At 42.3% G+C, this 24858-nt stretch overlaps 1 protein-coding gene across 1 annotated transcript in view; it reads right to left on the bottom strand.

Annotated features, from left to right (window-relative positions):
- Positions 1-4767: 4767 nt before the first annotated feature.
- The window catches only part of nrxn3a (neurexin 3a), a 63853-nt gene continuing 43762 nt past the window's right edge, over positions 4768-24858 (bottom strand). The window contains 9 exon segments of the mRNA XM_068751992.1: positions 4768-5078; positions 13018-13135; positions 13812-14116; positions 14949-15038; positions 15582-15753; positions 16353-16534; positions 21645-21764; positions 23711-23884; positions 24433-24623. Coding sequence (XP_068608093.1) covers positions 4768-5078; positions 13018-13135; positions 13812-14116; positions 14949-15038; positions 15582-15753; positions 16353-16534; positions 21645-21764; positions 23711-23884; positions 24433-24623 — 1663 coding nt within the window.

Here is a 24858-nt window from a genome sequence, read left to right on the forward strand (position 1 = left end):
ACACACACACACACACACACACACACGATCAGGGCCACTTACTTTGATTGTAATACTAGCCTGAATCAACTGTTCTCTGCTTAAGGAGAAACTGCAGTGAAAATCGACATCGTTCAAAGCTTAAATGTATTTTTTTTTAAAAAGTTAATGTCATCTTGGAGTTTTATGTTTTGATGACTTTAGCCATTGAATAAGTCAATATTTAAGTTCTATAGCTGTTGAAAGTCCGTGGTTGTGGCTGAGAAGGTATAAAACACGTAAGATAAATGTCAGTTTTCACACCCAGGTGGAAACATTGCGCTCTGTAGGACAGATGTTTGTTTGTTTTTTTGCTCAGACTGACGAAGGTGTGTGAATGAAAACCTTTGACGAAAGAGCGCCTGACTCGGTCTCTGGTTGGATGACGAGCTGCACCTGGTCAGAATGAGAGGAGATTACATCTGTTTTCAGTGTCAAACTTTTGAAATGTATGTTTCACGAAAAAAAAAAAAATTAATTAACTTTTAACGTTTTTGATTACTGCCGAGTGCCACCTTTTTTTTTTCTAACATGTTGATAGAGGAAAATAAAGGAGTATGATGGTTGGTCCATCTAAACTGAAATCACCTGTCTTTTTAACTCCTTCAGTGCCAGCCATTTTCGCTCATTTTGCCCTATATTTCAAGATCACGAATATTATGCACTATGACTGGAAATATCGAACCGACCAAAAGAAAGCGTAAAGTATCTTCTTTCATCAGGAAAAAGCGTGTTCCTATCGTTTTCCGTTCTGGAGTTAATGGCCATTGAAGAGAGGTACAATTCACCAAAATTAGCAGTTTTCAACAGAAAACAACATTTCAAAACTGGACTTTCAGTCAAAACAAGAAATCATAAATAATGGAAATTCTATGCCGGATTTAAAAGCTTTGCTTCAAACTTCGGGACAGAAGATAAGTCGCTCCTTTTCAAACAACAATTATCTCCATTGAGGGAGATACTTTTAAAACTCAGAAGATACGAAAGACTTCTACAACAAAGTCATTGAGACCAGAATGGCTACATTTGTTAAAGCGTGTTTTATTTTGCTGCAGTTACTGTGTCGGGGGTGGTGGGCGGGTAATAAGATCTTCTCCTGTAGTGATCGCCCTTCTATAAACAGCACGGCTGCCAACTTAGAGCGTTGGAGATGTGTGATATTCACAGGGGCACTCTACCGCCCGCTATGCTAGTGAGCATTCGGATTCAGATTGACGTCAAAGGCAGCGAGAGAGTTAACTCAAACATGCAGCTGCCATGAGTGTTTGATGTGAACCAGGACAAAGGAAGGGGGGGGGGGGGGTTGTGGGTGTCATGGTTACTTGCACTTACTCGTTTTCCACTGCTCACCTGTTTTTGTTTTTGCCTGGATTGCTCCTCAGCCTGCACCAGGTAAGATTGGCCGTTTGCTCCGGAGTAGGATCCTCATTCCTTCCTCATTTGCCCTGCTCCTTAACCCCACTCTTTTATATATGTAGGGCAACCTATTGTCAGGATGTAGTCGAACAAGTGGAACCACAAAATGTGGAGACTCAGGCAGGGATGAGAAAAAATAGTCTTTACATAAATAAGACGAAATACAAACACAAAAGATTGCACAGGACTGGCTGGCGTCCAAACACATGAATAAAAAATCACAGCCAGAAACATAAAAATAGCAGCAGAAGAAATCAAAAAAGAAACGGAAGACTAGCGAAGACTGGCTGGAGTCAAAAACTAAAATATGAAGAAAAATACACAGCCACAAAATACAAAATAACTTAACAAGCTGCAGCAGGCGAGGCTAGGCAAAACTAGACAGAGTAGCAGAGAACACGGGCATGAAGCTGCCAGAAGGTAGAGAGGAATTTCAATTTGCTTTCAGAATGTTAACTGTTAACCCACGGGACGATGCTGGACATTGGATTACTGTGGGTGGAAGACGGATGAAGAGGAGGAAGACGGGTGCATAACCAGTGAGTGAACATGTAATGGGAGAGTTTAAGATGAAAAGTAGGGACTTTGAATGTTGGGATGCTGACGGAAGAAGCAAGAAAGCTGGTGGAAATGATGAGGAGGAGAAAGGTTGATGTGTTGTGCGTCCAGGAGACCAGGTGGAAAGGAAGCAGGTAGGAGAGGACTGGGTGTGTCTTCTGGAAGGAAAGGAGATGAGGAGACCTGGTGGTGGAACCAGGAAGTGCAGAAGTGTATACAGGAAAAGAGGTTAGCTCAGAAGAAGTGGGACATTGAGAGGACAGAAGAAAGTAAACAGAACAGGGAGATGAGACGCAAGGCAAAGGTAGAGGTGGTAAAGGTCAAACAGAGGTCATATGATGACATGTATGCCTGGTTGGATAGTAAAGAGGGAGAGAAGTATTTAGAGGAATTAATGTGAGGAAAATGAGAGAGAACAAAGGGTAGTAGAGGCACCTGTTGTGGACCAGGAAGTGATACAGATTAGCACGAGTGAAGTTAGAAAGGCGATGAAGAGGATGAAGAAGGCAGTTGGCCTGGACAACATACCTGTGGAGGTATGGAAGTGTCTCGGAGAGGTAGCTGTAGAGTTTTTCACGGTGTTGTTTAATACAATCCGAGAGGGGAAGAAGATGCCAGAGGACTGGAGGAGAAGTGTTCTGGTCCCCATTTTCAAGAAGAAGGGAGACAGAGTTGTGGAACATATTGGGGGATAAAGCTAATGAGTCATACTATAAAGTTATGGGAAAAGGTGGTTTAGGCTCGACTAAGGACAGAAGTATTTGTGAGCAGCAGTATGGCTTTATGCTGAGGAGGAGTACCACAGATGCAATGTTAGCATTGAGGCTAGCAATGGAGAACGAGCTGTTTATTTTTCAATATTTTCTTTATCTACATCATTTTATTTTACGTGAATGAATAGTAAACGATATAACAGTTGATTTAATTGTTTTTACTACAGTACCAGTCAAAAGGATAAATGTGTGTAACCAAGGACTACAATATATAAATTCAGAGAAAAAAATTAATTTTATTCGTTATCAAACTGATGAAAAAGTATTGTGAAAAGTAACATAACACAAATTTCAGAAAAGAAAAAGACTGCACCTCCACATCATTAAATGACCATGGTAGATAATGGAAATATAAATGACCACTAAAATACTGGCCACATTTGAACTCATGATAAGGAGATGAGACGACAATGATTTGGGATGGGCAGTCTGAAAAACAAAACAAAAATTACTCTGATCCCTTCTTCATTATAACCTCTTTAGCTTTCTGTCTTTGTCATGACTTTATTGACTTTATTCTCTTTCAAAAATAATTAACACTTGCGTAACCCCAAAAAAACAAAAAACAAGCAAAACAAAAACCATCCATGATACAGAAAGAAGGGCACTGTGTATTTGTTGGACAACTGTAGTAGTAGTTAAATATTCATGCAACTTTAGAAACATCTCTGGTTAGATCTCTAGGCTAACAATACATCTTTATTCTTTATGAAATATCAATATGATTCTCCACATTCTGGTTAAAGTTTTTCTCCATGTAAATTAACAGTTAATAGATTTTTCCATGAAATACGGTGATAAACCATATGTTCAGTCTGTACAATAGAGGTACTCAAAATTACAACTGTCATGGTATATGTACAATTTCCTACCTACAAAGTACAACAGCTAGCATGTAATAAAATATGTAAACAAATTTATTTTCTTTTACTTTTTTTGACACAGTTGACTGTGACAGTAGATAGAATTCACAATTTAAACATCTGATTTATTTCAGTATGCACATTTGTTAACAGTGTTGTAGTACTGCATCTGTTTCCTGACACCTCCATAGAAAAAGAGAACAATAGGCAATGACTTACAGTTCAGCAAAAAAGACAACGCCGCCATCGGCTGTTCGTTAATAATAGAACATTTCTTTCAGAGACATGTTTTTATTTTTTGCCATTGGTAGAATTTTTGGAAAAGAATAGAGGGGCTTAGTCCTGATTTGATGATGATGACGAAGAATTGTTGACATTAAAGAGATCATGGAGTCCAGATTAAAAACTCCATGCTGGACTTTCTGCTTTAATTTACTGGAGGATAACGTGCATTTTACAATCAGTTGTGCTTTACCAGGAGCAACAGCCTCACCTTTTCCTAACGTGAGTCAATCTGGCTGTCAGACGATGAGAACCGTGGTGAACCAGATGCCAGAGCTAGCTCTTTTGCGCACTACTTTTTAGTTTCTTCTGTCGAAAACCAAAAAATAAATTTGACACGACACTCGTATTATGCATAAACCATAAAACGTCGGTGCACTCCCATACAAGAAGAGTCCTTTTTTTGGATTCTATAACGATGCTGTGCCTGGCGCCCTCTTGCGAAGCACTACATGTTGAAAACGTTGAAGATTATGAGCCACTGTTCGTAATTAAGAATTTTACCCAACAAAAAAAAGATTTCTTTGTTTTTCTTTGTTCAATGCCAAGGATCACATAGCTCTAAAGTCACTTAGGAGAATGATGTAGCTGTGAAATATTCCTATACGGTTAATGTCTCTGACCAGATAGAAGAGTCGCATCTCTAAAGTTGCTATTTAGCCTCGATGTTATGCTTACAATAGTAAGTGTGCTTTATATTACAGTACATATCATCAGTTTGACTACTCAGCACAGTATAAGACTATTCAAGTTCCACATTATACCATCATTTGTCATAGCGCCTCACAAGGAAACTGAAGTAACTGTTCTCTCGGCGTTTCTTTCTTCGCTCTTTCGTGCTCTTGAAAGTCTCGCGGTTACACATAATACTCCTTGTCCTTATTTTTCTGTTTCTTGTTGCTGCCTTTCAAGCTCTGCTGCTTGTCCTTCATGACAGCGCCGTTGCTTTGCACGGCCGAGTTGGTTATGTAGTTCCTGCTCTCATCCACCTGGTAGGAGCCTTCATCCCTGTTTCTGTACTTATACATGGCGTACAGAAGGATGAGGATGCACAGGGCGGCGGCCGCCACTATTCCGATGACCATCCCGGTGGTGCTGCTAGATTCACGGACCACTTCCGAGGGCCCTGGGACTCGCCTGATGCCCGGCTCTGTGGGGAGTGCTGTGGGTATATTATGGAACATTGGGGAGGTTATTAATGGGCCCCTCAGCTCGTTGCTGTCTACCTCAAAGGATGTGGGCAATGGAAGCAACGCGAAGTCGGGCTGGGGATTTAGCTCGCGGTTACTCATTTTGCCAGCCGGCTGTTCGGCCGGAGCATTGTGGAAGGTTGCGGTGGAGGCAGAGGTGGCGGTGGTGCGGCTCTGGTCGGCGGTTAGCAGTATGTTGGTAGTGGTAGCCCTACCGCGTCTGAAGATTGAAGGTTTGTTTTGTCTAAAAGTCTTGGGTGTGTGAGCTTTGAAGCCACCTTCAAAGCCTGACGTAGACAAGGTTGTATCTGTTACCAAGGAGAAGGCCGTGTAAAAATCTTCATCATCGGTAGGGGGCAGCTTAGACTTGAACGCTTCCCCAGAGCCATACCCCGGTATCACCAAGCCATCATCATCACAATCATCGCTGCCTCGGTCCGACAAGCAAGGTACCCCCGCCTCAGTGGCCTTGGACAGGGACTCTTTGGTGGTCTCAGTAATGGTAAGGAGTGGGTGGTGGGTCGAGGGAGTGGTAATGAAGGGTGCACGAGGAGCTACGAGGGAGGGTGCGCTAATGGATCCTCAAATACTGGTATGACTAACTCAGCTCCTGGGGTTGAAGACAAACAAGTAGCCAAGTTAGTAGGCAGCACGGATGTTTCCTGAGTCAAGCACTAGATCAGTTACGTCTGAACAGAAGAACCAACACATGCAGCAACATTAGCATTAGCGGTCGACCGATCATTGTCTGAAAAAGCCCACTGTCATCTGTTAATTTGATCAAGTTGAAGGCGCAGCGATCAAAATAAAATTGTGCACGTTAGATTTATGGTAAAAAATAATTATCGAGTTGCTTACAAATTTCAAATTGGTCATATTCGATGGTGTAAAAATGTGGGCGGGGAAGCCTATTATTATTAGTGCTGTTATTATTATTAGCTCGATCAACCACTAATTCATGTCCATAGATATAATATATAAGCTGCTAAATATAAACAGGATATAACAAAACAAAAACAAAAACTTCACAGGTTTGCAGCAATGAGTCAGAAATCAAATCAATCTATACTTTCAGCTGGAATTCCTTAGTTTTTCAAACTGATCACTTTTTGTTGTAAATACAAGGGACTGATAATTAAAAAAAAACTTCCCTCTATAAACATTTCTGTACTGATAGGAAAAGAACATTCCTGGACTAATAAGGAGAAATAAAAATAATGATTTCATAACGGTCTTTCTGCTTCCACTTCACAGGAGCTTTATTATAATGGTAAATCACAGTTTTGAATGTGTGTGTGTGTGGTCAGTAAAGGTGGCGGTATCACTGATATACGTAACTGCTGCCATCAAAACTTTGCTTTCTGACTCTTTGATACACACTCCAGAGTAGAAAATCATACCTGACTCACTATTCACCACAATAACAACATGCACGAGCTTCAAACAGTCAAACTCTTGTAAAGAAGTTCACGTTCACAGCTTTATGGGAGATGCGGTTTGTGAGATTTAAGATTGTTGTTATTTTTAGGATCTTATTGTTACTTTGGAGGTGAATATTTCATACGGGTAGTACATGCATCACTTTGTGTTCAAATACATGTCTCCTTTCATAAATATGGTTTTCTTGTCTTTCTTTCGAGTTCGACTTTTCTTACGAAAATTGAGCTAAAGAGAAGGACATTTATCTGGTCCGAAGGAACGGATTCATCTTGTTTACATTATTTCTTATGGGAAATGTAGCTTGGGCTTTCAATCAAATTGGTTTTCAAACATTATTACAGAACAAATTAAGTTCTGAGAACTGAGGTTCCACTGTATCTCTTTCAATGCTGGAAAAAAACATCTTGCATTTCTAAGCTAAATTTTAAGAAGGTACAAATTACATTAAATTTTCTGTCGCCATTTTGCTACATTTCGCAACTTCAATAAATATTTTTCCTTTTACAATTTTCAGAATTGCACATTTTTATCCTCATAAAGTAAAAACCTTTATCTTAAAGTTGCCTGTAAATTTTTTTTTTTACCAGCGCATTTCTCACAAACTACATATACTTAACCCTGAAACATTATATGCTATATCAAAACCAATTGTGATTTTGAAAATTTACAATTTCTAAAAATGCAATCATTTATTTTTATTGCTGTTCTAGACATCCACATTAGACTCCTTAATATTTACCTTTAACATTGCCGTGTCATTAGTTTTTTTTTTCTTCAGCATTATAAACATGTAAAACCCATTATGTAATATTCACCAGCCACCATTGTCTCCAGTGTAAAGTACACAAGACAAACTATTGACAAACTACATCTCATCAATGACAATTAAAAGACAGCGATAAATAGTGTACTTACGTCAACATATTGCCCACATGATTTAGGCATGGAAAAATAATTTACAAAGGAAAGGTTGTGTAAGAATGTTGGAGAGCCACTTGGTACCGTTAAAGATCATTTTTAGCCATTTTAGATTGTGTTCTACTTATATCACGATGGTACAAGGAGGCAACAACACATACATCCACACCACACAACGTAAAAAATTAATACCATAATTCTGTTTTTTTCATGTTTTCTTTTTTTTTCCTGATAAATAATTGTTTTTTACAAAAAGAATATATCTACATTTTTTTTCCAGAGCAATAATAGACTTCAATAGTATCTAAAATCTATTCATGTTACAGTTTTTTTGCTTAAGTTGTTCCTTAGCATAGAATGAATGGATGACCTTTATATATTAACGTATCTAAAGACAAGGGAGAAGGTGAAGAAGGGTTGGGGGCCTATGAACATACTACAGTGGAAATGAGGATGATGAGGGTGACAGTGTAAGTCAGTTGCCATGTCCATGTAAAGGCAGTACGAAGCGGTCGGGCGGCGTTAGAGCTTTTGGCTGTAAGGAAGGGATGGGAATATACAAACAATGAGCAATATACATGCCCATCTACAGAAAAGAACAGAAGAACTCTAACACTGACATGTCTGACAGACCCTAAACTGCAACTTATTCGCCATGCAATAATTTTTTTACTGTCAAAATATTATTTAGTAAAGATCAATTTGTAATTGTCAAAATATATATATATTTTTTTTATCTGAAAAATGGAAGATATGAAAAACTGCATCCGGAACTGCTTCACATACTAATTTGTGGGAGTAGGCATTAAAAAAGTGTTTTTATTTTTATTTTTTTATTCCATGACTGTCACAAAACCATTCTCTTTCAAATAAATCACACAAGTTAGTCACTGAAGTAGTTCCAAATCCAAGAAATCATGTAAAAAAATAAATAAAAATGCATTGCACTGTGATCTAAATATTATCCAATTTGATTAAAAAAAAAAAATACAAATACAAACCAAACGTAAATCAAAACCACAAATGTCAGAGATCGATTGGAAAAATGAAAAAAAGAAATGTGAACAAAAACTCTCAAATAATTTTTTTTTAACATGGAAGGTCATAGCAATTAAAAAAATCTTCACACACTGCAACCAGATGCACACAATAGAAAACAGACAGCGTTAAGAGAGCGAGAGAGAGAGAGAGAGAGACACTCGAACAGAAGACGGGCTCCTGTCTCAGGTGACGGATCTATCGGCCCTTAAACACGACGCAGCCGTGCAGTCCGGGTGTACATCAGAGAGAGAGAGAGACGATGCTGGCAAGGAATGGGTTTGTTCTGGCTCGTTTGGGTTCTTAGTTCGACTGCGTGATGTTAATGCATGCTGAAAGTAAGTTGCATTTAGGGAAAGTAGAAAAGACACCACACAGCAGACTGACCAACGTTTGAGACGCTGTGTCCCAATCCCTTACTACGAAACAGAAGCCGCCAAACGGCTAATAATAATAATATGAAATGAAGCCAAACCGCTTTGGAAACACTTTTCTAGTGTGAATGCTCGCCCCTCATTCCCACGTGACGAATGCGTGACAATAGATGTAGTATGCAATTGGGACACAGTTCAGGTTCAGCTGATAGTAGTGAGTAGGAGGAGGAATAAAACATCAACACTAACAACATTTGGTCATGTACTATATGTAAATTGCAATTTATTCGCGGTCTAAGCGAGATAAAGCGTGAAAAGATAAGATTATAGCTGATATCCATAAGACTGAGCATGCGGTCCCAGTGCAGCGGTGGAGGTCGTGCCCCAAAGACAGAGGTCAAAGCTGCAGCTCATCTGTACCCGTCAAATAGTGCCGCCCCTAAAAGTGCACGTAGTAGTGCACTCATAGTGTTTCCTGTATTCCAGGATTCAGAACTGAAACAGAAATAGTGCTTTATGATCTATTATCAGCTGTAAAACATTATAGATTAGACAATGAATGACAGAATCGCCTTTTGAATGTCTTAACTTGTTATACACTTCTTTATAGCTAGTTAAACTAGTTATAAAGCATCATGATCCAATGTTAATGCTTTGCTGCTGTCGGTAGGTGAAGGCTTGTGCTGCATCATAAGTTTGGGTATGGAGTTAACAAAAATGTTCATCAACAATTTTGTTTTGTTTTGCTCCCATTTTTCCTGGGTTACAAATTTCTTTACGTTTGTGTCAGTGAACAATTTGCCCTTGATTGAGACAATGCATCCACCTGTACTATGATGAGGGTTATACCAGCTAATTGTTTAGACACACCTGTACTATGATGAGGGTTAGACCAGCCCCTTGTTTAGATACACCTGTACTATGATGAGGGTTAAACCAGCCCCTTGTTTAGATACACCTGTACTATAATGAGGGTTAAACCAGCTCAGCTGTACTATGATGAGGGTTAAACCAGCCCCTTGTTTAGATGCACCTGCCAAGCATCTTTACAGCATCCTGATGTGGAACACCAGTCTGGTGGATGGATTGTCTCAGTTAAGTGCAAATGAGGAAGCCTGATGTGTGCAGTCTTAAAGCATTCACAATGTACAGTATTACCGTGTCAATTTCTAACCTTAATAGGAAGTCGCACCAAAACATGTTCCGACTGAACATGAATGGACTCGAGCTGCCACAAGTGATGATTGGAAACACAATCTGATGCCGGGACGTTTGGAACTATGACGGGTATCAGACGTAAGCCGCCAGAGGGACGCTCGAACCCGACGCGATGCTATCCAGCATGTGTTTGATGCCACGGGGCGAGTGGGGACGCTTGATTAATGCGCATTTAGAGGGGGCGCTGTTTCCTCACAATGGTCATTAGCAAGGCTAAAAAAATAACCATCTAGCAGAGGAAACTAATTGATAGCGCGTACCAGAGGAGACGGGGGGTTGTCTGTTCCAAACCCACCATGCAGAAGGAGACACATTTACTGACTTTTATTACGGAAGCCTTACGGATATCAGCTTTAACCTGTGCAGGCTTTTGCCGTGTGATTCATAGTCCGGCTTAATTCAACCAACATGTTTTTTTTTCCATGTAGGCAAAATTATCAACTCAGAGGAATTCCATAAGATGGCAAATGTTTGTAGCAAACAACGGTAAGAACCTCATCTTGGTGGTGTCTCTGCTAATGGAAGCGGGACCAGAAACGTCAGCTTCGTTTTACAACATAAGTCTGGTAACTGTATTCCCTCCGCCAAAGGGCTTACGTGATTGGTTCAATTTATTTATCCGATTTCAGAAGATTACACATAAATAGCTTATCCTAGTGGTTGCTACATTTTTGGAATGATCCGGATCAAGATCCCGAGACTTTATAAAAAAATTATATTGAGGGATGAGATGGTTATAATTTTAGCTAATAACTTTAGAACTATGCAAAGCAAATTTCTAATAATATCCTTAAAGCTTTCAGTGCCAATAATGTCTAAAGACGTTTTTTATAACCCAAACATTCACTGCCAACCCTGACATTGAAATCTGCCTCTCTTCAAGGGCGAATAACTCCGGAACGGAAAATGAAAGAAGAGACTTTGATCTTTCGTTTGATATGTTTGGTGTTTGCTTAGTCATAGTAGAGAATATTTTGTGGGGATTGGAAAATCGGCCAAAATGGGCAAAAACTGGGGCACAAGCATATATCTGAGATGAAAATGGCTGGCACTGAAAGAGTTAAATATAAAAACCTTCCAAGTGTTAGTTTAAGCACATTTCTCAATTGCCATCTTATGAAATGAATTGAAAGGAGAGAACACAACAGAGAACAGAATCACTCGCTGACTTCTCCAGGCAGAGAACAGCCACATTAAAGGGTTAAAGAACATTCATCGATTTGGCTTCGGCTGCAAAAATGGCTTCCAAATGATGCACAAATGCAGACAAAGCAACTGAGTGAGTCACAGAATGGTGACGTGGAGTCAAGTATGTGTTACAAAGCGTGCAGAGAAGACGAAAAGGTCGGTTCAGAACGTTTCCGCCGACAGACGTGTAAACAACCTCCTGCAAAATAAATCTTTCTGCGCCATCTGCACCACAACGTGTCCGCGTGGCGGCGGAGGAAGTTGGGAAAACGGAAATGGGGACTGATGGTGGGAAAAGATTTGCTTTGCTTTGGCATCTCAGTCTGAAAACAGAAATATGGACGCTTTCGCTTAAAGCTGAACGGAATTCCGGAATACATGTGGAAGCGACCATCACCCACCGGATCGTCACGCCAACGCCACACCACGCCACACCACGCCACGCCACGCACGATGACGGCAAAACACAAGAGAGCGGGAACAGCTGGCGGCAAAGACAGGAATGATGTTGCCATGACAAAATGAAAAAAAAATAAAAAAAAGGAAAGACTAAAATGAAAGCATGCCGCTGTCAACGTGATGCCGGGTTAGATGGGAGGATGACTGGCGCCCTGCCTTCGTCTTTCTTCACAGTCCCCATGAATCTCAGGCTACACGGTACCGCTCGGAATTTACACCACAACCTTTCTCGGATGGCTTTGAAAAAATTTGGGAATGACCTTCACGAGGGAGAGAGTGTGTTCTGAATGACGGTGGGAGGAGCTTATCAGCGGATTCTCCAGCTCCAGAAAGTATCTGATGTTTGATACGAAGCAAACGCCACCCGACGCAATTCACCCCACGACGCCACCACGGTTCCCTCATCATGGTTCCCAATAAAGTTAATGGTGCCACTGGTAGCGGGCCTACAACGTTTATTCGAAGGAGTAGTCTTCCATCCTTGGTAATTTTGTATTTACGTGGAAACTCGGGTTATTCCGTCCAAAAAAAAATGTTGCTAACATTCCCAAATTCGTTCAAATCTGTTTAGAATTTTAGAGCTGGTAATACATGTATATAAAAAAAAGACAGAATAACAAGAACATCTAGAAGCAGAAGAATGACCCAAAATTTAAAAAACATAAAAACTCGGACACAGAAATTCAATGCTATCTGTTCTCTATTGCATGTTCCAAAGCAAGTCTCGAACAATGGAGAAACACAAATGAAAACAGAAAGTCAGAATGGATCAGTGTAGTCCAGACAGGCTGCAGGTTTTACAAACACAGGCGTAAAGCGGTTTCAAAATAAATTTAAAAAATGGGCGGAGCCGTGAGTGGCAGGACCAATGGGCAGTGCGATGTGTGCTGCAGCGTCGGTGCAGAGAACATGGTGCGCCAACATTCAAATTTTGCACATTTGCGATGATGTGCTAATCCTAAATGTGCCAGTGAGCAGGCAGAATTTGTATGTCTCTTAGCAACCATGTTGACTGCGTTGGAGGACCCCATGTGCAAGTGTAGCTCATGACTGTCTCTGTCACAGCCGCCACACGGCGAAGCGAAATCTGTCGGTGGCTGCCGTTCATATTTGAACTTTTCAGTGCACAATCTCACGATGGGCGGATTGTGTCCAGCTTGCTCGGCGCACTGTTTGTGCTCCAGCGGCTGTTTTATGAAGTTACACATTGTCTAACCATGGGGGACGCGCTGCTCTGGAGGATTCTTAGATCCCCCCCCCCGGTGCAAATGAGCGAAAGCATGAAGAAAGCAAGCGAATGCAAACTAACCTAGCCCACCTGCATGGCTAGTTTCGCACTCCTCCAGGTCTTCGTCGTCACTCGAACACTCTGCAGACGACACGATGTCATCCGACGTGTGCTTCGTGGGTCAAATGTCGGTCGTCACGCGTCGCAGCCATATCGAAGATTCAAAAGGTAGACGGTGGAAAAAAGGAGGTAAGCATTAAAACAAGATTGTACCTTTTAAATGATAACTAAGAATATGATCAAAAGACCTAAACTCAAGTGTTGGCTTTACTTCCAATTCACCTGCCTCTTTATTTGTGTTGGCTCAGTTAATGTACCCTTCCTGAAGCTAACATGATCACATGTGAGTCAGAACCAGGTCCGAAGGTGGCTGAGTCAGAATCTGTGACGCACCAGCAACGCCCACTGAGACACCGCCCCCCCGTATGTTTTGATCTGTGTAAATGAAAGTTGATTGCTACACTCACAAGATCGAATGTTCTGATCCATTGTGCCATAATCCAAGGTAAAAGCCCTGCAGGCATTTCCCTGCTACACGTACATTTCTGTTAAAATGAATTGAACCTGCCCAAAAAAACTAATCGTGCAAGGCTCCATAATTCTCTCCAAATGCCCCTCCGAGGGTAATGCATAATATGACCCATTTTCCAAAACAGGAACATTCTAAGAGCCTGGGGTTGCTTGTTGGGTCACATGTCGTTCACGTCCAACATGAAAGCAAACACTAGCTTGTCCTAAATGGAAACTTGTCATGTTTGTGAAATGAATGAAGTGAAAGTCCTTCGTACCTGCACGGTTGAGGAGGACCTGTGTTTCCGTGTGGTCGTGGTGGACATCATGGTTGTCGTCTCGATGAAGGTAGTGGACATCTCAGGCACGGCAGTCGACCTGGCTGAGCCTGCCCCGCTGGGCACGTCGCCCACCAGCCGCACGCTGCCGTTAATCTGGACGTTGGCGTTGCCTTCAGCAGCCATGTTCAACACCTTGAGGCCATTGTAGTAAAGGCCAGAGAGTTGACCCTGAAAAGGTCGACCGCGATCGCTACCGCCAATTCCGACTGTTGCTTGGGTGTTGAAAATTGTTAGCTGCCGTCCTAGAGAAAACATCCAAACGCAAGATATTTCAAACAGAACGAATTACCTGTTTAAACACATTCCCATCGAGACAATGGGCCTTGTTCTTTTGGTGGGTGAAATGACCAGCATAGTGAATGCCTAAATTGTGACCTAACCGCTTGACCGGGAATTTATTTTGGATCCTTCCTGAAATCATTTGGTGCATGAAAATGACTTCCCTAGAAGGAACTAAACAAATTCCTATACCAAATAGATGTGATGGTGTGCACAAAAAATATATACATAAATTATCATTTCCATTCTCAAAATAATAATTCCCCCTCATTCCTGGAATATCTTTGCAATTTATTTCAATAAATAACATACAACAGATGAGACGTTGGACACAAGCTTATTTTCATGTTAAGACCATTTTTCGAGCTATCCCACAGATTCTATTGTTTGTCTTTTTTCAAATAAAATAATTTAAAGTTAAAATTTAACTTTAAATCTTTTCCTGCCTTTTTTGTACCAAAAATTAAACGAACCGAACACCTCAAGAAACCGAACCGAAATGACATTTTAGCGTACCGTTACACCCCTAATGTTTATCGTTTTTAGTTCACAAAGTCACGGTTCCACGCACAGCTGCATGCATCGTTTCATGACCTTACAGGTTTAACCGATAGAAATGGAAAGTAACTTCTGGCGAAAGCTTTAAACAGTCTGCCAGATGACAAATAAACATTTTGAAATAGTTTCACATCCATCGATCTTTTAACTAGACATAGTGATGACATCATCTTTGTGGGATATGCAGCTGGTCGAACACACACAATCATAGAAACATTTACCAACATCTGGATTTACCTTTCTCTTGCAGCCATTCTTCTACTGGTCTGGCGTATTTGAAAGGAATTTTCTTATTGGCCATTTGATAGCGTTCAATGTCGCTATTCCCTTTAAAGTTTAAGAAGACATTTATAAAGACATTTATTGATCATCAGCATCATGCCACCACTTAGTTTTCAACATTTACAATGTGTTTAAATTGTTTTATCTCATTTACATTTTCATTGAACTGGTTTTACATGCAGCAGAACGCTCATTCACATTATTGGTTTTTATACAATAAACAAAACACCTGTGGAATCTTCATTTTATCCTCCTCACTCCGCCTCAACATAGCTTGCTACCGAGCATAGCGCATGCTACACAAATCCAATTCCAAAAATGTTGTCATGCTTTGCAAAGCAGTAAGTAGAAGAGAATAGTATTATTGACTAATCCTGGAGATCTGGAATCCAGGATCTCTTCTGGATCATCACCAAAATGTAATCACCTGTTCCTGGAAACATTCCCAACAATTCCTGAAAACCTCATCAAGATCTGTCTGCAGTGTTTTGAGTCATGCTGCTAACAGACAGACAGACGGATAAACGCTGGCAAAAACACGAACTCCGTGGCGCAGCTAATTAGCTCTGGATCCGCTCAGCGGCTCACCTGTTGGGAAGTGCTCATTGATGGACCAGTTGTCCACCTGCAGCGTAGCATTGCCGCCGTTTCTGGTGAAGCGGACGACATGGTACTTCCCATCATTCACCGGAGTGCTGCTCTCCTCCACGCTGATGTCCACCGTCCCGATGTTAAAGGTCACTCCAATTTTACCTTGTTGCTGAAAGGACAGTTAGAACAATGTGTTCTTTAGAGCATCTTGTTTAATAATGACAATGAAACATATTATGTTTTACTCAATAAGGACTACAGTGTTTGAGCTGCGCCTGTGTCTTGCTGTGATGGACAGGACTTCGGCATATGAGCAGTAAAGACATTGAAAAGAGCGTTATCTTTAAGTAAATACTTTACCTTATTAAATAAAACAGTAGTAATCATTAACATCACTCTGATTGAAAGATGATTATCTTAAAACATGAGTACAACATGTAAAACAAATTTTATAGTCAAGGGTGATTATGTGATAATCACACATAATAAATAAAAGTAACTATAAAAGCAATCAATGAGCACAAACCTCCACCAAGCATCTCAGTCTCCCTATATTATGATTTACACCCAAAATTATTGCCCTACATTTATTTTATCCATATATTATCTCCACCTGTCCACAATCAGCAGAAGCTTCACCAAGTCGGCCTTGCCAAAGTCGGGCAGAGCCTGCGAACTTCAGCCACACAAGCCATTGTGTGCACCGTCAAGTTCTGGTAGCTGTGGAAAGCAGCAACATAAAAGCATGCAAAGTGTGTGAGAACTTACTATGTGCAGCATCAGGTAGTCACCCAGTCCAGGTGCGCTGTCAATCCTCACCAGGATGCCATCTTTGAGGGATGTGCTGAAGCCCACAGTCAGCCGGTCCGTCCTGGTGCTGGGCCTCTCATTGGCTGGCCACCTGAAGGTGATGAGGCCTCCTCCTTTGCCAAAGATGTACGTTGTCCCGGCTGAACAGAGCAAGGAAAAGACGCGTGAACGAAAAGGTCAGGAAGGAGTCAAATTCTCCGTTACTCCCTGATTCCGAGCGGATATTAGGAGCTGCTCAATCCCAACGGGGGACTAAAAAACTAAACCTACAACCTGTTTGTAACAAAACTGCAGTAAAGCATTCCGGCCGTGTTGCTGTTTCGCTATTAGCACAAGTGTTCATGACAGTTTACAACCGTTTCTAGGCCCCCGACAAAAGTAATATCTCAGATGTAGTTGGAGAATGCCGTTCACACTAAAGGTTAAGTGTTTAATTACAGGTATTAGCACAAATACCTATTTCATGAGTACATTTTCTGAACTTCATTCATTTTTGACCTTTTTTTGTCCCGCTCTGCGCGTCACGGGACTTTCTGGAGCCTGTCCCAGCTTGCTATGGGCGAGAGGCGGGGGGCACCCCGGACGCGTCGCCAGCACATCGTATATTTATTATTGTTTGGAGAGATCAATGGATGCAGCTTGTCTTTAAAAACGGATGGAACATTTCGGTTTTTTTCATTAATCTGAATATGTTGCCTCTTTCTCGCACTCTGAGTCAGTCGTCCAATCATGCTTTGCCATGAATACATTGTAAAGATAGAATTATGTATTAATCTTACACATCATGTACAGAAAAAACCTGGCCATTCCAAATGGAAGGGGAAAGTTCTTGCCTGGAAAATAATTATGGTTGCAATAATCACGTCACAATGAGAATCGGAAGGTTTCCCACTGCAATCACCAAAGAGCTCGTTTATCGGAGACAGCAGCAAACAGGGGGGGGGGGGGGTCAGGGAACACAAATGTGCAGCATTCATTTCATTTAACTCGAGCATGCATGCCTCTGTCTGGATAGAATAGTTATCAGCTGGATGAAAGTACTACACAAGACATTTGCTACATATGCGCCAAATAAAAGTGATGAAAAACACACAAAACGATTTACAGGCAAAACATTTCTACAATCAATCACAATGGTGTCCAATTGATATATTTTGAAACCCTGTGACCGACTATGAAACCAAACTTCCATGTTTTAATTTTCAACAAAGGAATGAGCAGTACTGATTTTTTTAAAATATTTTATTTAATGCAGTATTTAGTACGCACACATACACACTTGCAGCAATATGTAGCTTTTTAAACCCCTGACTGATTACACTGGTACAAATGGGGCAGGTGCTGCACACCACTCACCATGACCGCCCTTCAGTGATGCTGGAGACTGGGATACGGAGCTGGGGGGAGGGGACTGCTGCCTTGTCCTATGCAGGTGGTGCTGCTCCTTGGGAGCGTTTGATGCTGCTGTCACCTGTGCTTTGTTTAGGGTCGCAGAGTCAAACAACTTCCCTGATGGAGGTGAAGCGAAGCATCCCAGGATCAGCCATCCCATCCAGGCAGCCCAGTAGAGGGCAAAAAGACAAGGGGCTCGGCAGGACCACCCTCTGACGGAACCCCATAAAGGTGTGGCGCCCACGGGGCGCATGATGGAAGGAAACGGGATTTAAGCAGAGCCACAACACCACGGCCCGATCGACAGAAAATCAGTATCATGATTGAGAAAACTCCATAATACCAAAGACCACCGCTCTGTCACTTTGCAAAATGTCTGGACACTTTGCTGCTCAGTGGGTTGAAATTAATCAACCGCCACAAAAAGACGAGAAGTTTTCAGTGAAACTTATCTCTATTCACAATCCTTGAACGCACACTTGTGCCACCTTGTCAGCAGGAAGAGTCAGGAGGGACAGACACGTCCGTCATCCTCTAAGAACGAGTCGGGCGCTCAGCTTGTGGATCCATTCGGCAGCTCCCGGAGCTACTTCCCATGTGCGACACTCGCTCTCTCTTTGTCTGTCCGCCTCGGGTTTCACTCTTACCAAGCCGTCTGCAGGCAATCTGACAAAGACAGACTTTACAAAGGCGGAATACGGCCTGCGAAATTTGAAGAGTAACTCGGTACCAGAGAAGCCACAAAAGAGCATTGTATATCCAGCAGGCCTTGTTCTGTCAACTTCAGCATGGTCCAGTTGGTTTTAATTAGCAAATTATCTTCTTGGAGACTTTAGAGGAATCCATTAGAATCAGAGCATGTTGATGAGGAGTAAAAGTCCTTGTCTGGAGTCGGCCCCTGGTCCCTTTGATCTGCACAACATTCTGCAGCATGCACTTAAACTGAAGACAACAGCAATGGACTGGATCCCAGAGCTGTCAGAGAGAGAGAAAGAGAGAGAGAGAGAGAGAGGGGGGGGCAGTCTGCAAAGGCAGTGGAAAGATGCAGCTACAGAGAAATAGCCAACCCCATGCAAATATTGTAAGAAAATGATAAGAAAGAGCAAAAGAGTGAGGACACGTCAGCAAAGGACAGCGCGTCCTCATCCAGATCTAGGGTGTAATTTAAGGAGACAAGGTAAGGAGGCACGGGAAAGGGACAGAACATTTTGAGACAGCTGATCGTCCTTCAGATATTAACCGAGCAAATCCCTCACTCTGAAGTCTAAATCCTATCCACGCTCCCGACACAGGTAACGTAGGAATGAAGCAAACGTCTCTGTTTCAAAACAATGAGGCAGCAGAAGTCCAGAAAACAGAGACGAAATAAATCAGACGTAACGTTGTACGCTTTCTGTCGAGTTCATCCTTGTTGTAGGGACAATAGTCAATAGCTACATGCTAGATTATGGAACATTATGCCGCTCAGCCATAGCATTAAACCACCTGCTAAATATCATGTACATCCACTTTTGGTCACAAAGCGGCTCTGATTCGTTGAGGCATGTAATTTGGAGGCAGAGTCAACACTTGAAACTCAATGTGTTCCTCAAACCATTGCTGCAGCATTTTTGCCTCATGGGAGGCGCAAGAGGCCAAAAAAACAAGCAACTTTAAAGTCAAACATCCCAAAAAAAGGAAAGAATTTCTCTTTTAACCATCCAGGAAAACTCAGCAAGTGACGGAGAAAGCTGGGATGTTTCACCGTCAAAACCCGTTTGACATCTTGAGAGAGTTAGTTTGTTGAGAACGCCCTTGTGAGAAAATAATCGGAGGACGTCCTCCGCTATAAAAACGAGTTAATTCAGGGCCAGCCTAAATCTCTGAGGCGGCTGCAGATACGAACACAACAGTTCCATTAAAGTGAAATTAAGCATCACAAAGCCGGCGCCTCAGCAGAAATATACAGCGAGGCCTGTCACATTACCATAAAGCATGGCGCTCAGAAATTATTAGCCTCTCTAATCTCAGGAACACTCAGTTGCAGCATTGCCCTGTTCAAATGACCTGTCCAGCATGATGTACGGCTGCTTTTCCCACCATCGACAGAAGAACAGAAGCTTCTGCTGCCCCCCCCCTGCCTCACAGCCACCACTTTTTATTCCTTGCTCTCCTGCGTTTTTACCTGATTTATGCAAGGCAGCGCAATAAGGTGCAGAACTTACACAAACAGCCAAGGCAGAAGGTCAAGATGAAGGTCAGCAAACACATCGTCATCATCCACAGCTCATTCCTGTCTTGTATGGCACTGAGACAAATCCTAACCCCCACCTATCTGCACCACCCACAGGAGGGGGGGTTAAAGGAACTGTATAATTACAGTAAGCTCTATCTCCTGTACCTTTCCAAACGACTTCCATCCGGTCTCAATGAGACTCATCACAAACAGCAGCGGTGGATGGAAAGCTAGGACGGGGCTAACGTTGAGGTGTCTGTGCATAAAGACTTTTACGGCGTGCACTCTCCACTAATGGTAGGGGGTTGGGGGGGGGTGAAGGATCGATAAGAATGATCCAGCACATAGCAGGACAGATATAAAGATCAGTGAAGGGGAAAATGGACTTTTTATCATAGCGCCGATTGCTCTGATTGGCTGCCAGACTGCTCACTTGTGACCAGATGGTGACCAGATGTAGATCCTCAAACTACACACACACACACACACACACATTCTAACATAATGTTCACAAAATGAAACCGTCATGTCACAGCCCAGACTCTTTATCTGACAAATTCAAATGAATAAGCCAAAGTTAAAGTTTGAAGGAGTGACATTGGGGAAGCAGAGCTGCCAGTAGAGAGCCCCGGAACATCCCGGAAATACCCTCCAAACCACAAAACACGCGCATGTACTTACAACACACCAACGCCGTGATGGAGACGACAATGAGTGCAATAATAAATAATAAACAGAAGAACCGTCTCAATCAACCGGGCCATATATTTTTACAGGGTAGTTCCTCTCTTCCCATGATGAATCTGTTCTATCTATTTAGAGCCAGTGCAAAATGACAAATGACTTGGGTCCAGTCCCACAAGGGTTGGGGGAGGGGGGGGTGCTCCCACAGCGGAGACAGCCTGCAGTGTTTTCCGTGCCATATTCAAATCCATTTTTCAGCCGCTGCTGGTCGATGGCGGGAGGTCGTTCACCCTCTTATTGCACCGCTTTATCTCTTGGTCAGGCTCCTCATCATAAGCTCTGTGACAAACTCATGATGAACATGAGCTCCGACTCCCAGAGAAATCCAGCTTCATCGGCATCACTCCTTCACGCCATCGGCTTACTGCCCAGAGGCCGCTCAAGAGATCAGAGCAGCGAAAGTTGGGGAAATAGCAGTGTATTCTTTACCGTTGATGACAGATCCTGGATTATGGATCACTTACTCAATATCTCGGTTGATTATTGACCGATGTTTATGACACATCCGTCATGTAGGGTGGGGGTCTCTATCTCACCACAGAATTTCGCCCGGATTGGATCCAGAATGACGGCAGGAAAAAAATATTGCATTTTAACATTGAAACCAATTTATGGATTCAAAAATCAACTCTGCTTCACGTTGACTTTTCATGGTTGGCGTATAAAGATACCAAGAACAATCTAGAACCCTTTTGGTGCTGATCCAGATCACCATGTGGACGGTGCAGATCCAGTTACGAGGGGAATGAACTGCTTGGCGGAGGTCTGTGCCCTCTGAGTGCTTTTCGAGTTATACATTTGATCACTCCAGTGCAACCAGTGTAAAAGTTAGTCTGGAGCCCCGACGCACCGATGAGCAGTGCTCCTGATGTACATGTGCAGTATTAGATAGTACTCACGGTCATTGCACTGCGTGCCGGTGTAAGACGTCATGGAGCAGTCGCAGGTGTAGTTCTCCCACTGCTGGATGCACACACCCATGTTTGCACACGAGTCCTCCTGACATGTGGTGCTGGGACCTGTCAACGTCCAGCCATCCCCACAAGCACGGCGAGACATCCACCCAGACAAACACACAAGGAACTGCGTTTAATTCAAGCCGAGCGGAGGTTAGGTCGTCAGTAAAAGGCTCAAGCAAAAATATTCTCATATTCACCGCTTACAGATTTGTTTTCACATGCTTCTCGTGCATAAAAGTTTCAAATCATCAAAGTAACTTTTACTTTTGGAAAAAGACAATCATTTTAGTTTTGGTTGTGTGAAGCTGTATTTATTTATTTATGTTGTTACGATATGCTTCAACACTAATTCTTTCTTTTTCTGTGTGGTGACACAGGGAGTGGCAGTTAAGTGGAGACTTACCTGGAAGCTGATGCTTTGCTCTGAAAAAGGAGCCCTTCTGGACCAAGTCAACCAAAGACAAGCAGGAGGGGACGTGCTCGTGGGCCTTACATTGACTTACAGCGCAACGTCCTGCATTTATCACAGCGGCTCCACTGACTCATGACTTGATGCATTGCAACAGCAGTGAATGTCCCTGCTCCTCCGCCTGATGCTGGTGTTATCATTGACAGCAGTGCAGTATCCCCATCTAGTGGTGGTGTATTATAAACTCAAACTCATCAGTGTTATATGGGGGGGGCTTACTGTCCAGAGAAACACAAATGAGTTTTATGCAATGAAAACTTGCAATGAAATGCATATATTTACAATAACACACACACAAAAATAAAGAAAAAAGCACAAAATGAGACATGGACAAGATCAACAAAGTGTGATTGATGACAATTTATTTTGAAAAATAAAGTAACAAACTCAAACTCCCTTGTAATACATTCATTAAATACATCACATTGTTATCAAGGTCATAGAGTACACGGAAAGATCTGTTTTTGTACAAATGAAACAACAACATAGAGTACACTGAATGTTCTGAATGACATGGCAGCATAAAAAACACACACACGAAAAACAGCAGTACGGAAAATGATTACCATGCAAACAATAGCAGGTTGTGGAAACTGGCCCAGAACCGTAACAGGAGGACAATCCAACCAGAAAAGCGCGCGATACCTTGCACGGAGAAATGGAAACATTTGCATGGTTGTGCAAAATGCTTCATCAGCATAAGCAATTAAAGAAATAAAAGTAAAAACAATAAACATTGAGCAAAACTGGCATGTGGCTATACTGCAATGATGTCAGGATCAGGTGGAATACGCCCACATTTACAGAGGAATATCTTTTTTAGTTAATGCCCCACCCCTGCTCATGTAAGCAGGACCCCTTAGCTTTTTAAACAAAGCACACAGCCAGCAGTTTTTATTACGTTCCATCGTTTTTTTCTTTCAGTGCTGACTGACATATTTTTGTGCTTTAATAAGCCGCACTGGTTGGACCAAAAAAAAAACACAAGACAAGGATGTTTGTTTTGTTGGTCAAAGGTTACAATTATTAAGACAGCAATATGCAAATCTAGAGAAGCCTGATCAGAAACTAAGAGGGCGGGGCTTAGCGAAGGTTCAATCAAGGCAAATCCTTGCGGCCATCTCTGTGTAATCAAATTAACAATAACATGAATAAATAAAAGAATAAATCAAAACAACAACACAACTGTAAAAAAAAAAAAAAGGAAAAAAAGCATAGGGGATGAAAATGGAGCCCCTGGCAGTGTTTCTGTTCACCGCACTGGTAAAAAGTGTTCTAATGATTGTGACGGGAATGTCAGCGGGCGACCAATATGGCCGATAACAGGCGGCGGCGCTGTGAACCGTTGTCTGACGTTTGGCCTGACTCTAGCTGTGGGTCAGTGAGGCAAAGAGTACAGTTAATAGGATAAAGGGATGTCCGTGTGGATGCAGGCTGGAGGAGCTACCGTTAGCATTAAGCAGGAAGAAAGGGCTCCCGGAACTGCCGTTGGACCTGATGTTTGTATTGTAGTAGTCTAAATCAGGCGACGGTGTACCTTCGCATCCACGTTCAATCTGCCCGCTGCGGAACAAGGCGTCGCTGAGGAGGTCCGGCAGGCGGCCGTTCAGGTCCACTGATGCCAAACAGCCCTGGAAGCCTTCTCTGGAAGCCACCAGCTTGGGTAGACTGCCATACATGCCTGGGCCCAGGCCAGCGATGAACAGGTCACCTGAGGCACAGAGGCACAGTGACAGGCTGCAGAGACCTGCATTCACCAGTCATCCTCCGGGTGGCATCGATGTCGAGGAGCTTTTTTAAGTGCAATGTAGCCCAAAATGTACTCAATGATTCCGTATCTAACATTTCATCTTTTGCACTTCGGCGGACGCCTGCAAATGTGGTCGAGAACAATCGAGCCAAGATCCTGTGGGACTCCAAGATCCAGACCGGTCGGGTCCACTGATGCCGAACGGCCCTGGAAGCCAGAAGTTTGTGTGTGTGTGTGTGTGTGTGTATATATATATATATCTATGTCAAAGAAAGTAATTTACATTTTAATTATCAATTAAAACTGCAGTGAATTGAGGGTTAGGGTTAGTTATAGATCTAATGATAACCACAACATTATACTCACAGCTGTAGGACAATTAGGAGTTAATGCAAACATGTTAAATGATATTTTAAAAATGACATTTTCTTCCCAACCAGTTAAACATACTGGAAACAAATTGAATTCATGAAATGGACCCCGTAGAAGCTGACGCGTCTTTTTCCTACCTTTCAGGTCCAGGTTTTTGGCCCCGTTGATCGTCTGACTTGTGGCTGTAGCGTCGACCTTCAGCGTGTGGGTGTTGCTGTTGTCTCGAGTGATCGCCACGTTGTGCCACTGGTTGTCATTCAGCGCCTTTAAACTTTTGCCTTTGATGAGGTTGGGCCCGTTTCCCAGGTCAAAAACGTAATGAATGTATCTGCATGAAAAAAGTTAGGAGCCCGTAAATGATGCTGACTTTATCTTTATGCTGCTTCCAGCCTGAAATCCGATGACCTAAACGCGCGACATGTGACTCCGTCCAGGCAGTCTGCCATGACTTTGTGCCAATTCTCCCAGTTCTTGGAATTCTGGGACATTCTTCGAAATTCCAAAAGCTATTCAAACAATTTCTCTGTTTACTTCTGTTTATTTTCAACGTATCTTTATTGGCA

The sequence above is a fragment of the Brachionichthys hirsutus genome, chromosome 18 (genome assembly GCF_040956055.1).
Source record: "Brachionichthys hirsutus isolate HB-005 chromosome 18, CSIRO-AGI_Bhir_v1, whole genome shotgun sequence".
In the NCBI taxonomy this organism is placed as follows: Eukaryota; Metazoa; Chordata; class Actinopteri; order Lophiiformes; family Brachionichthyidae; genus Brachionichthys; species Brachionichthys hirsutus.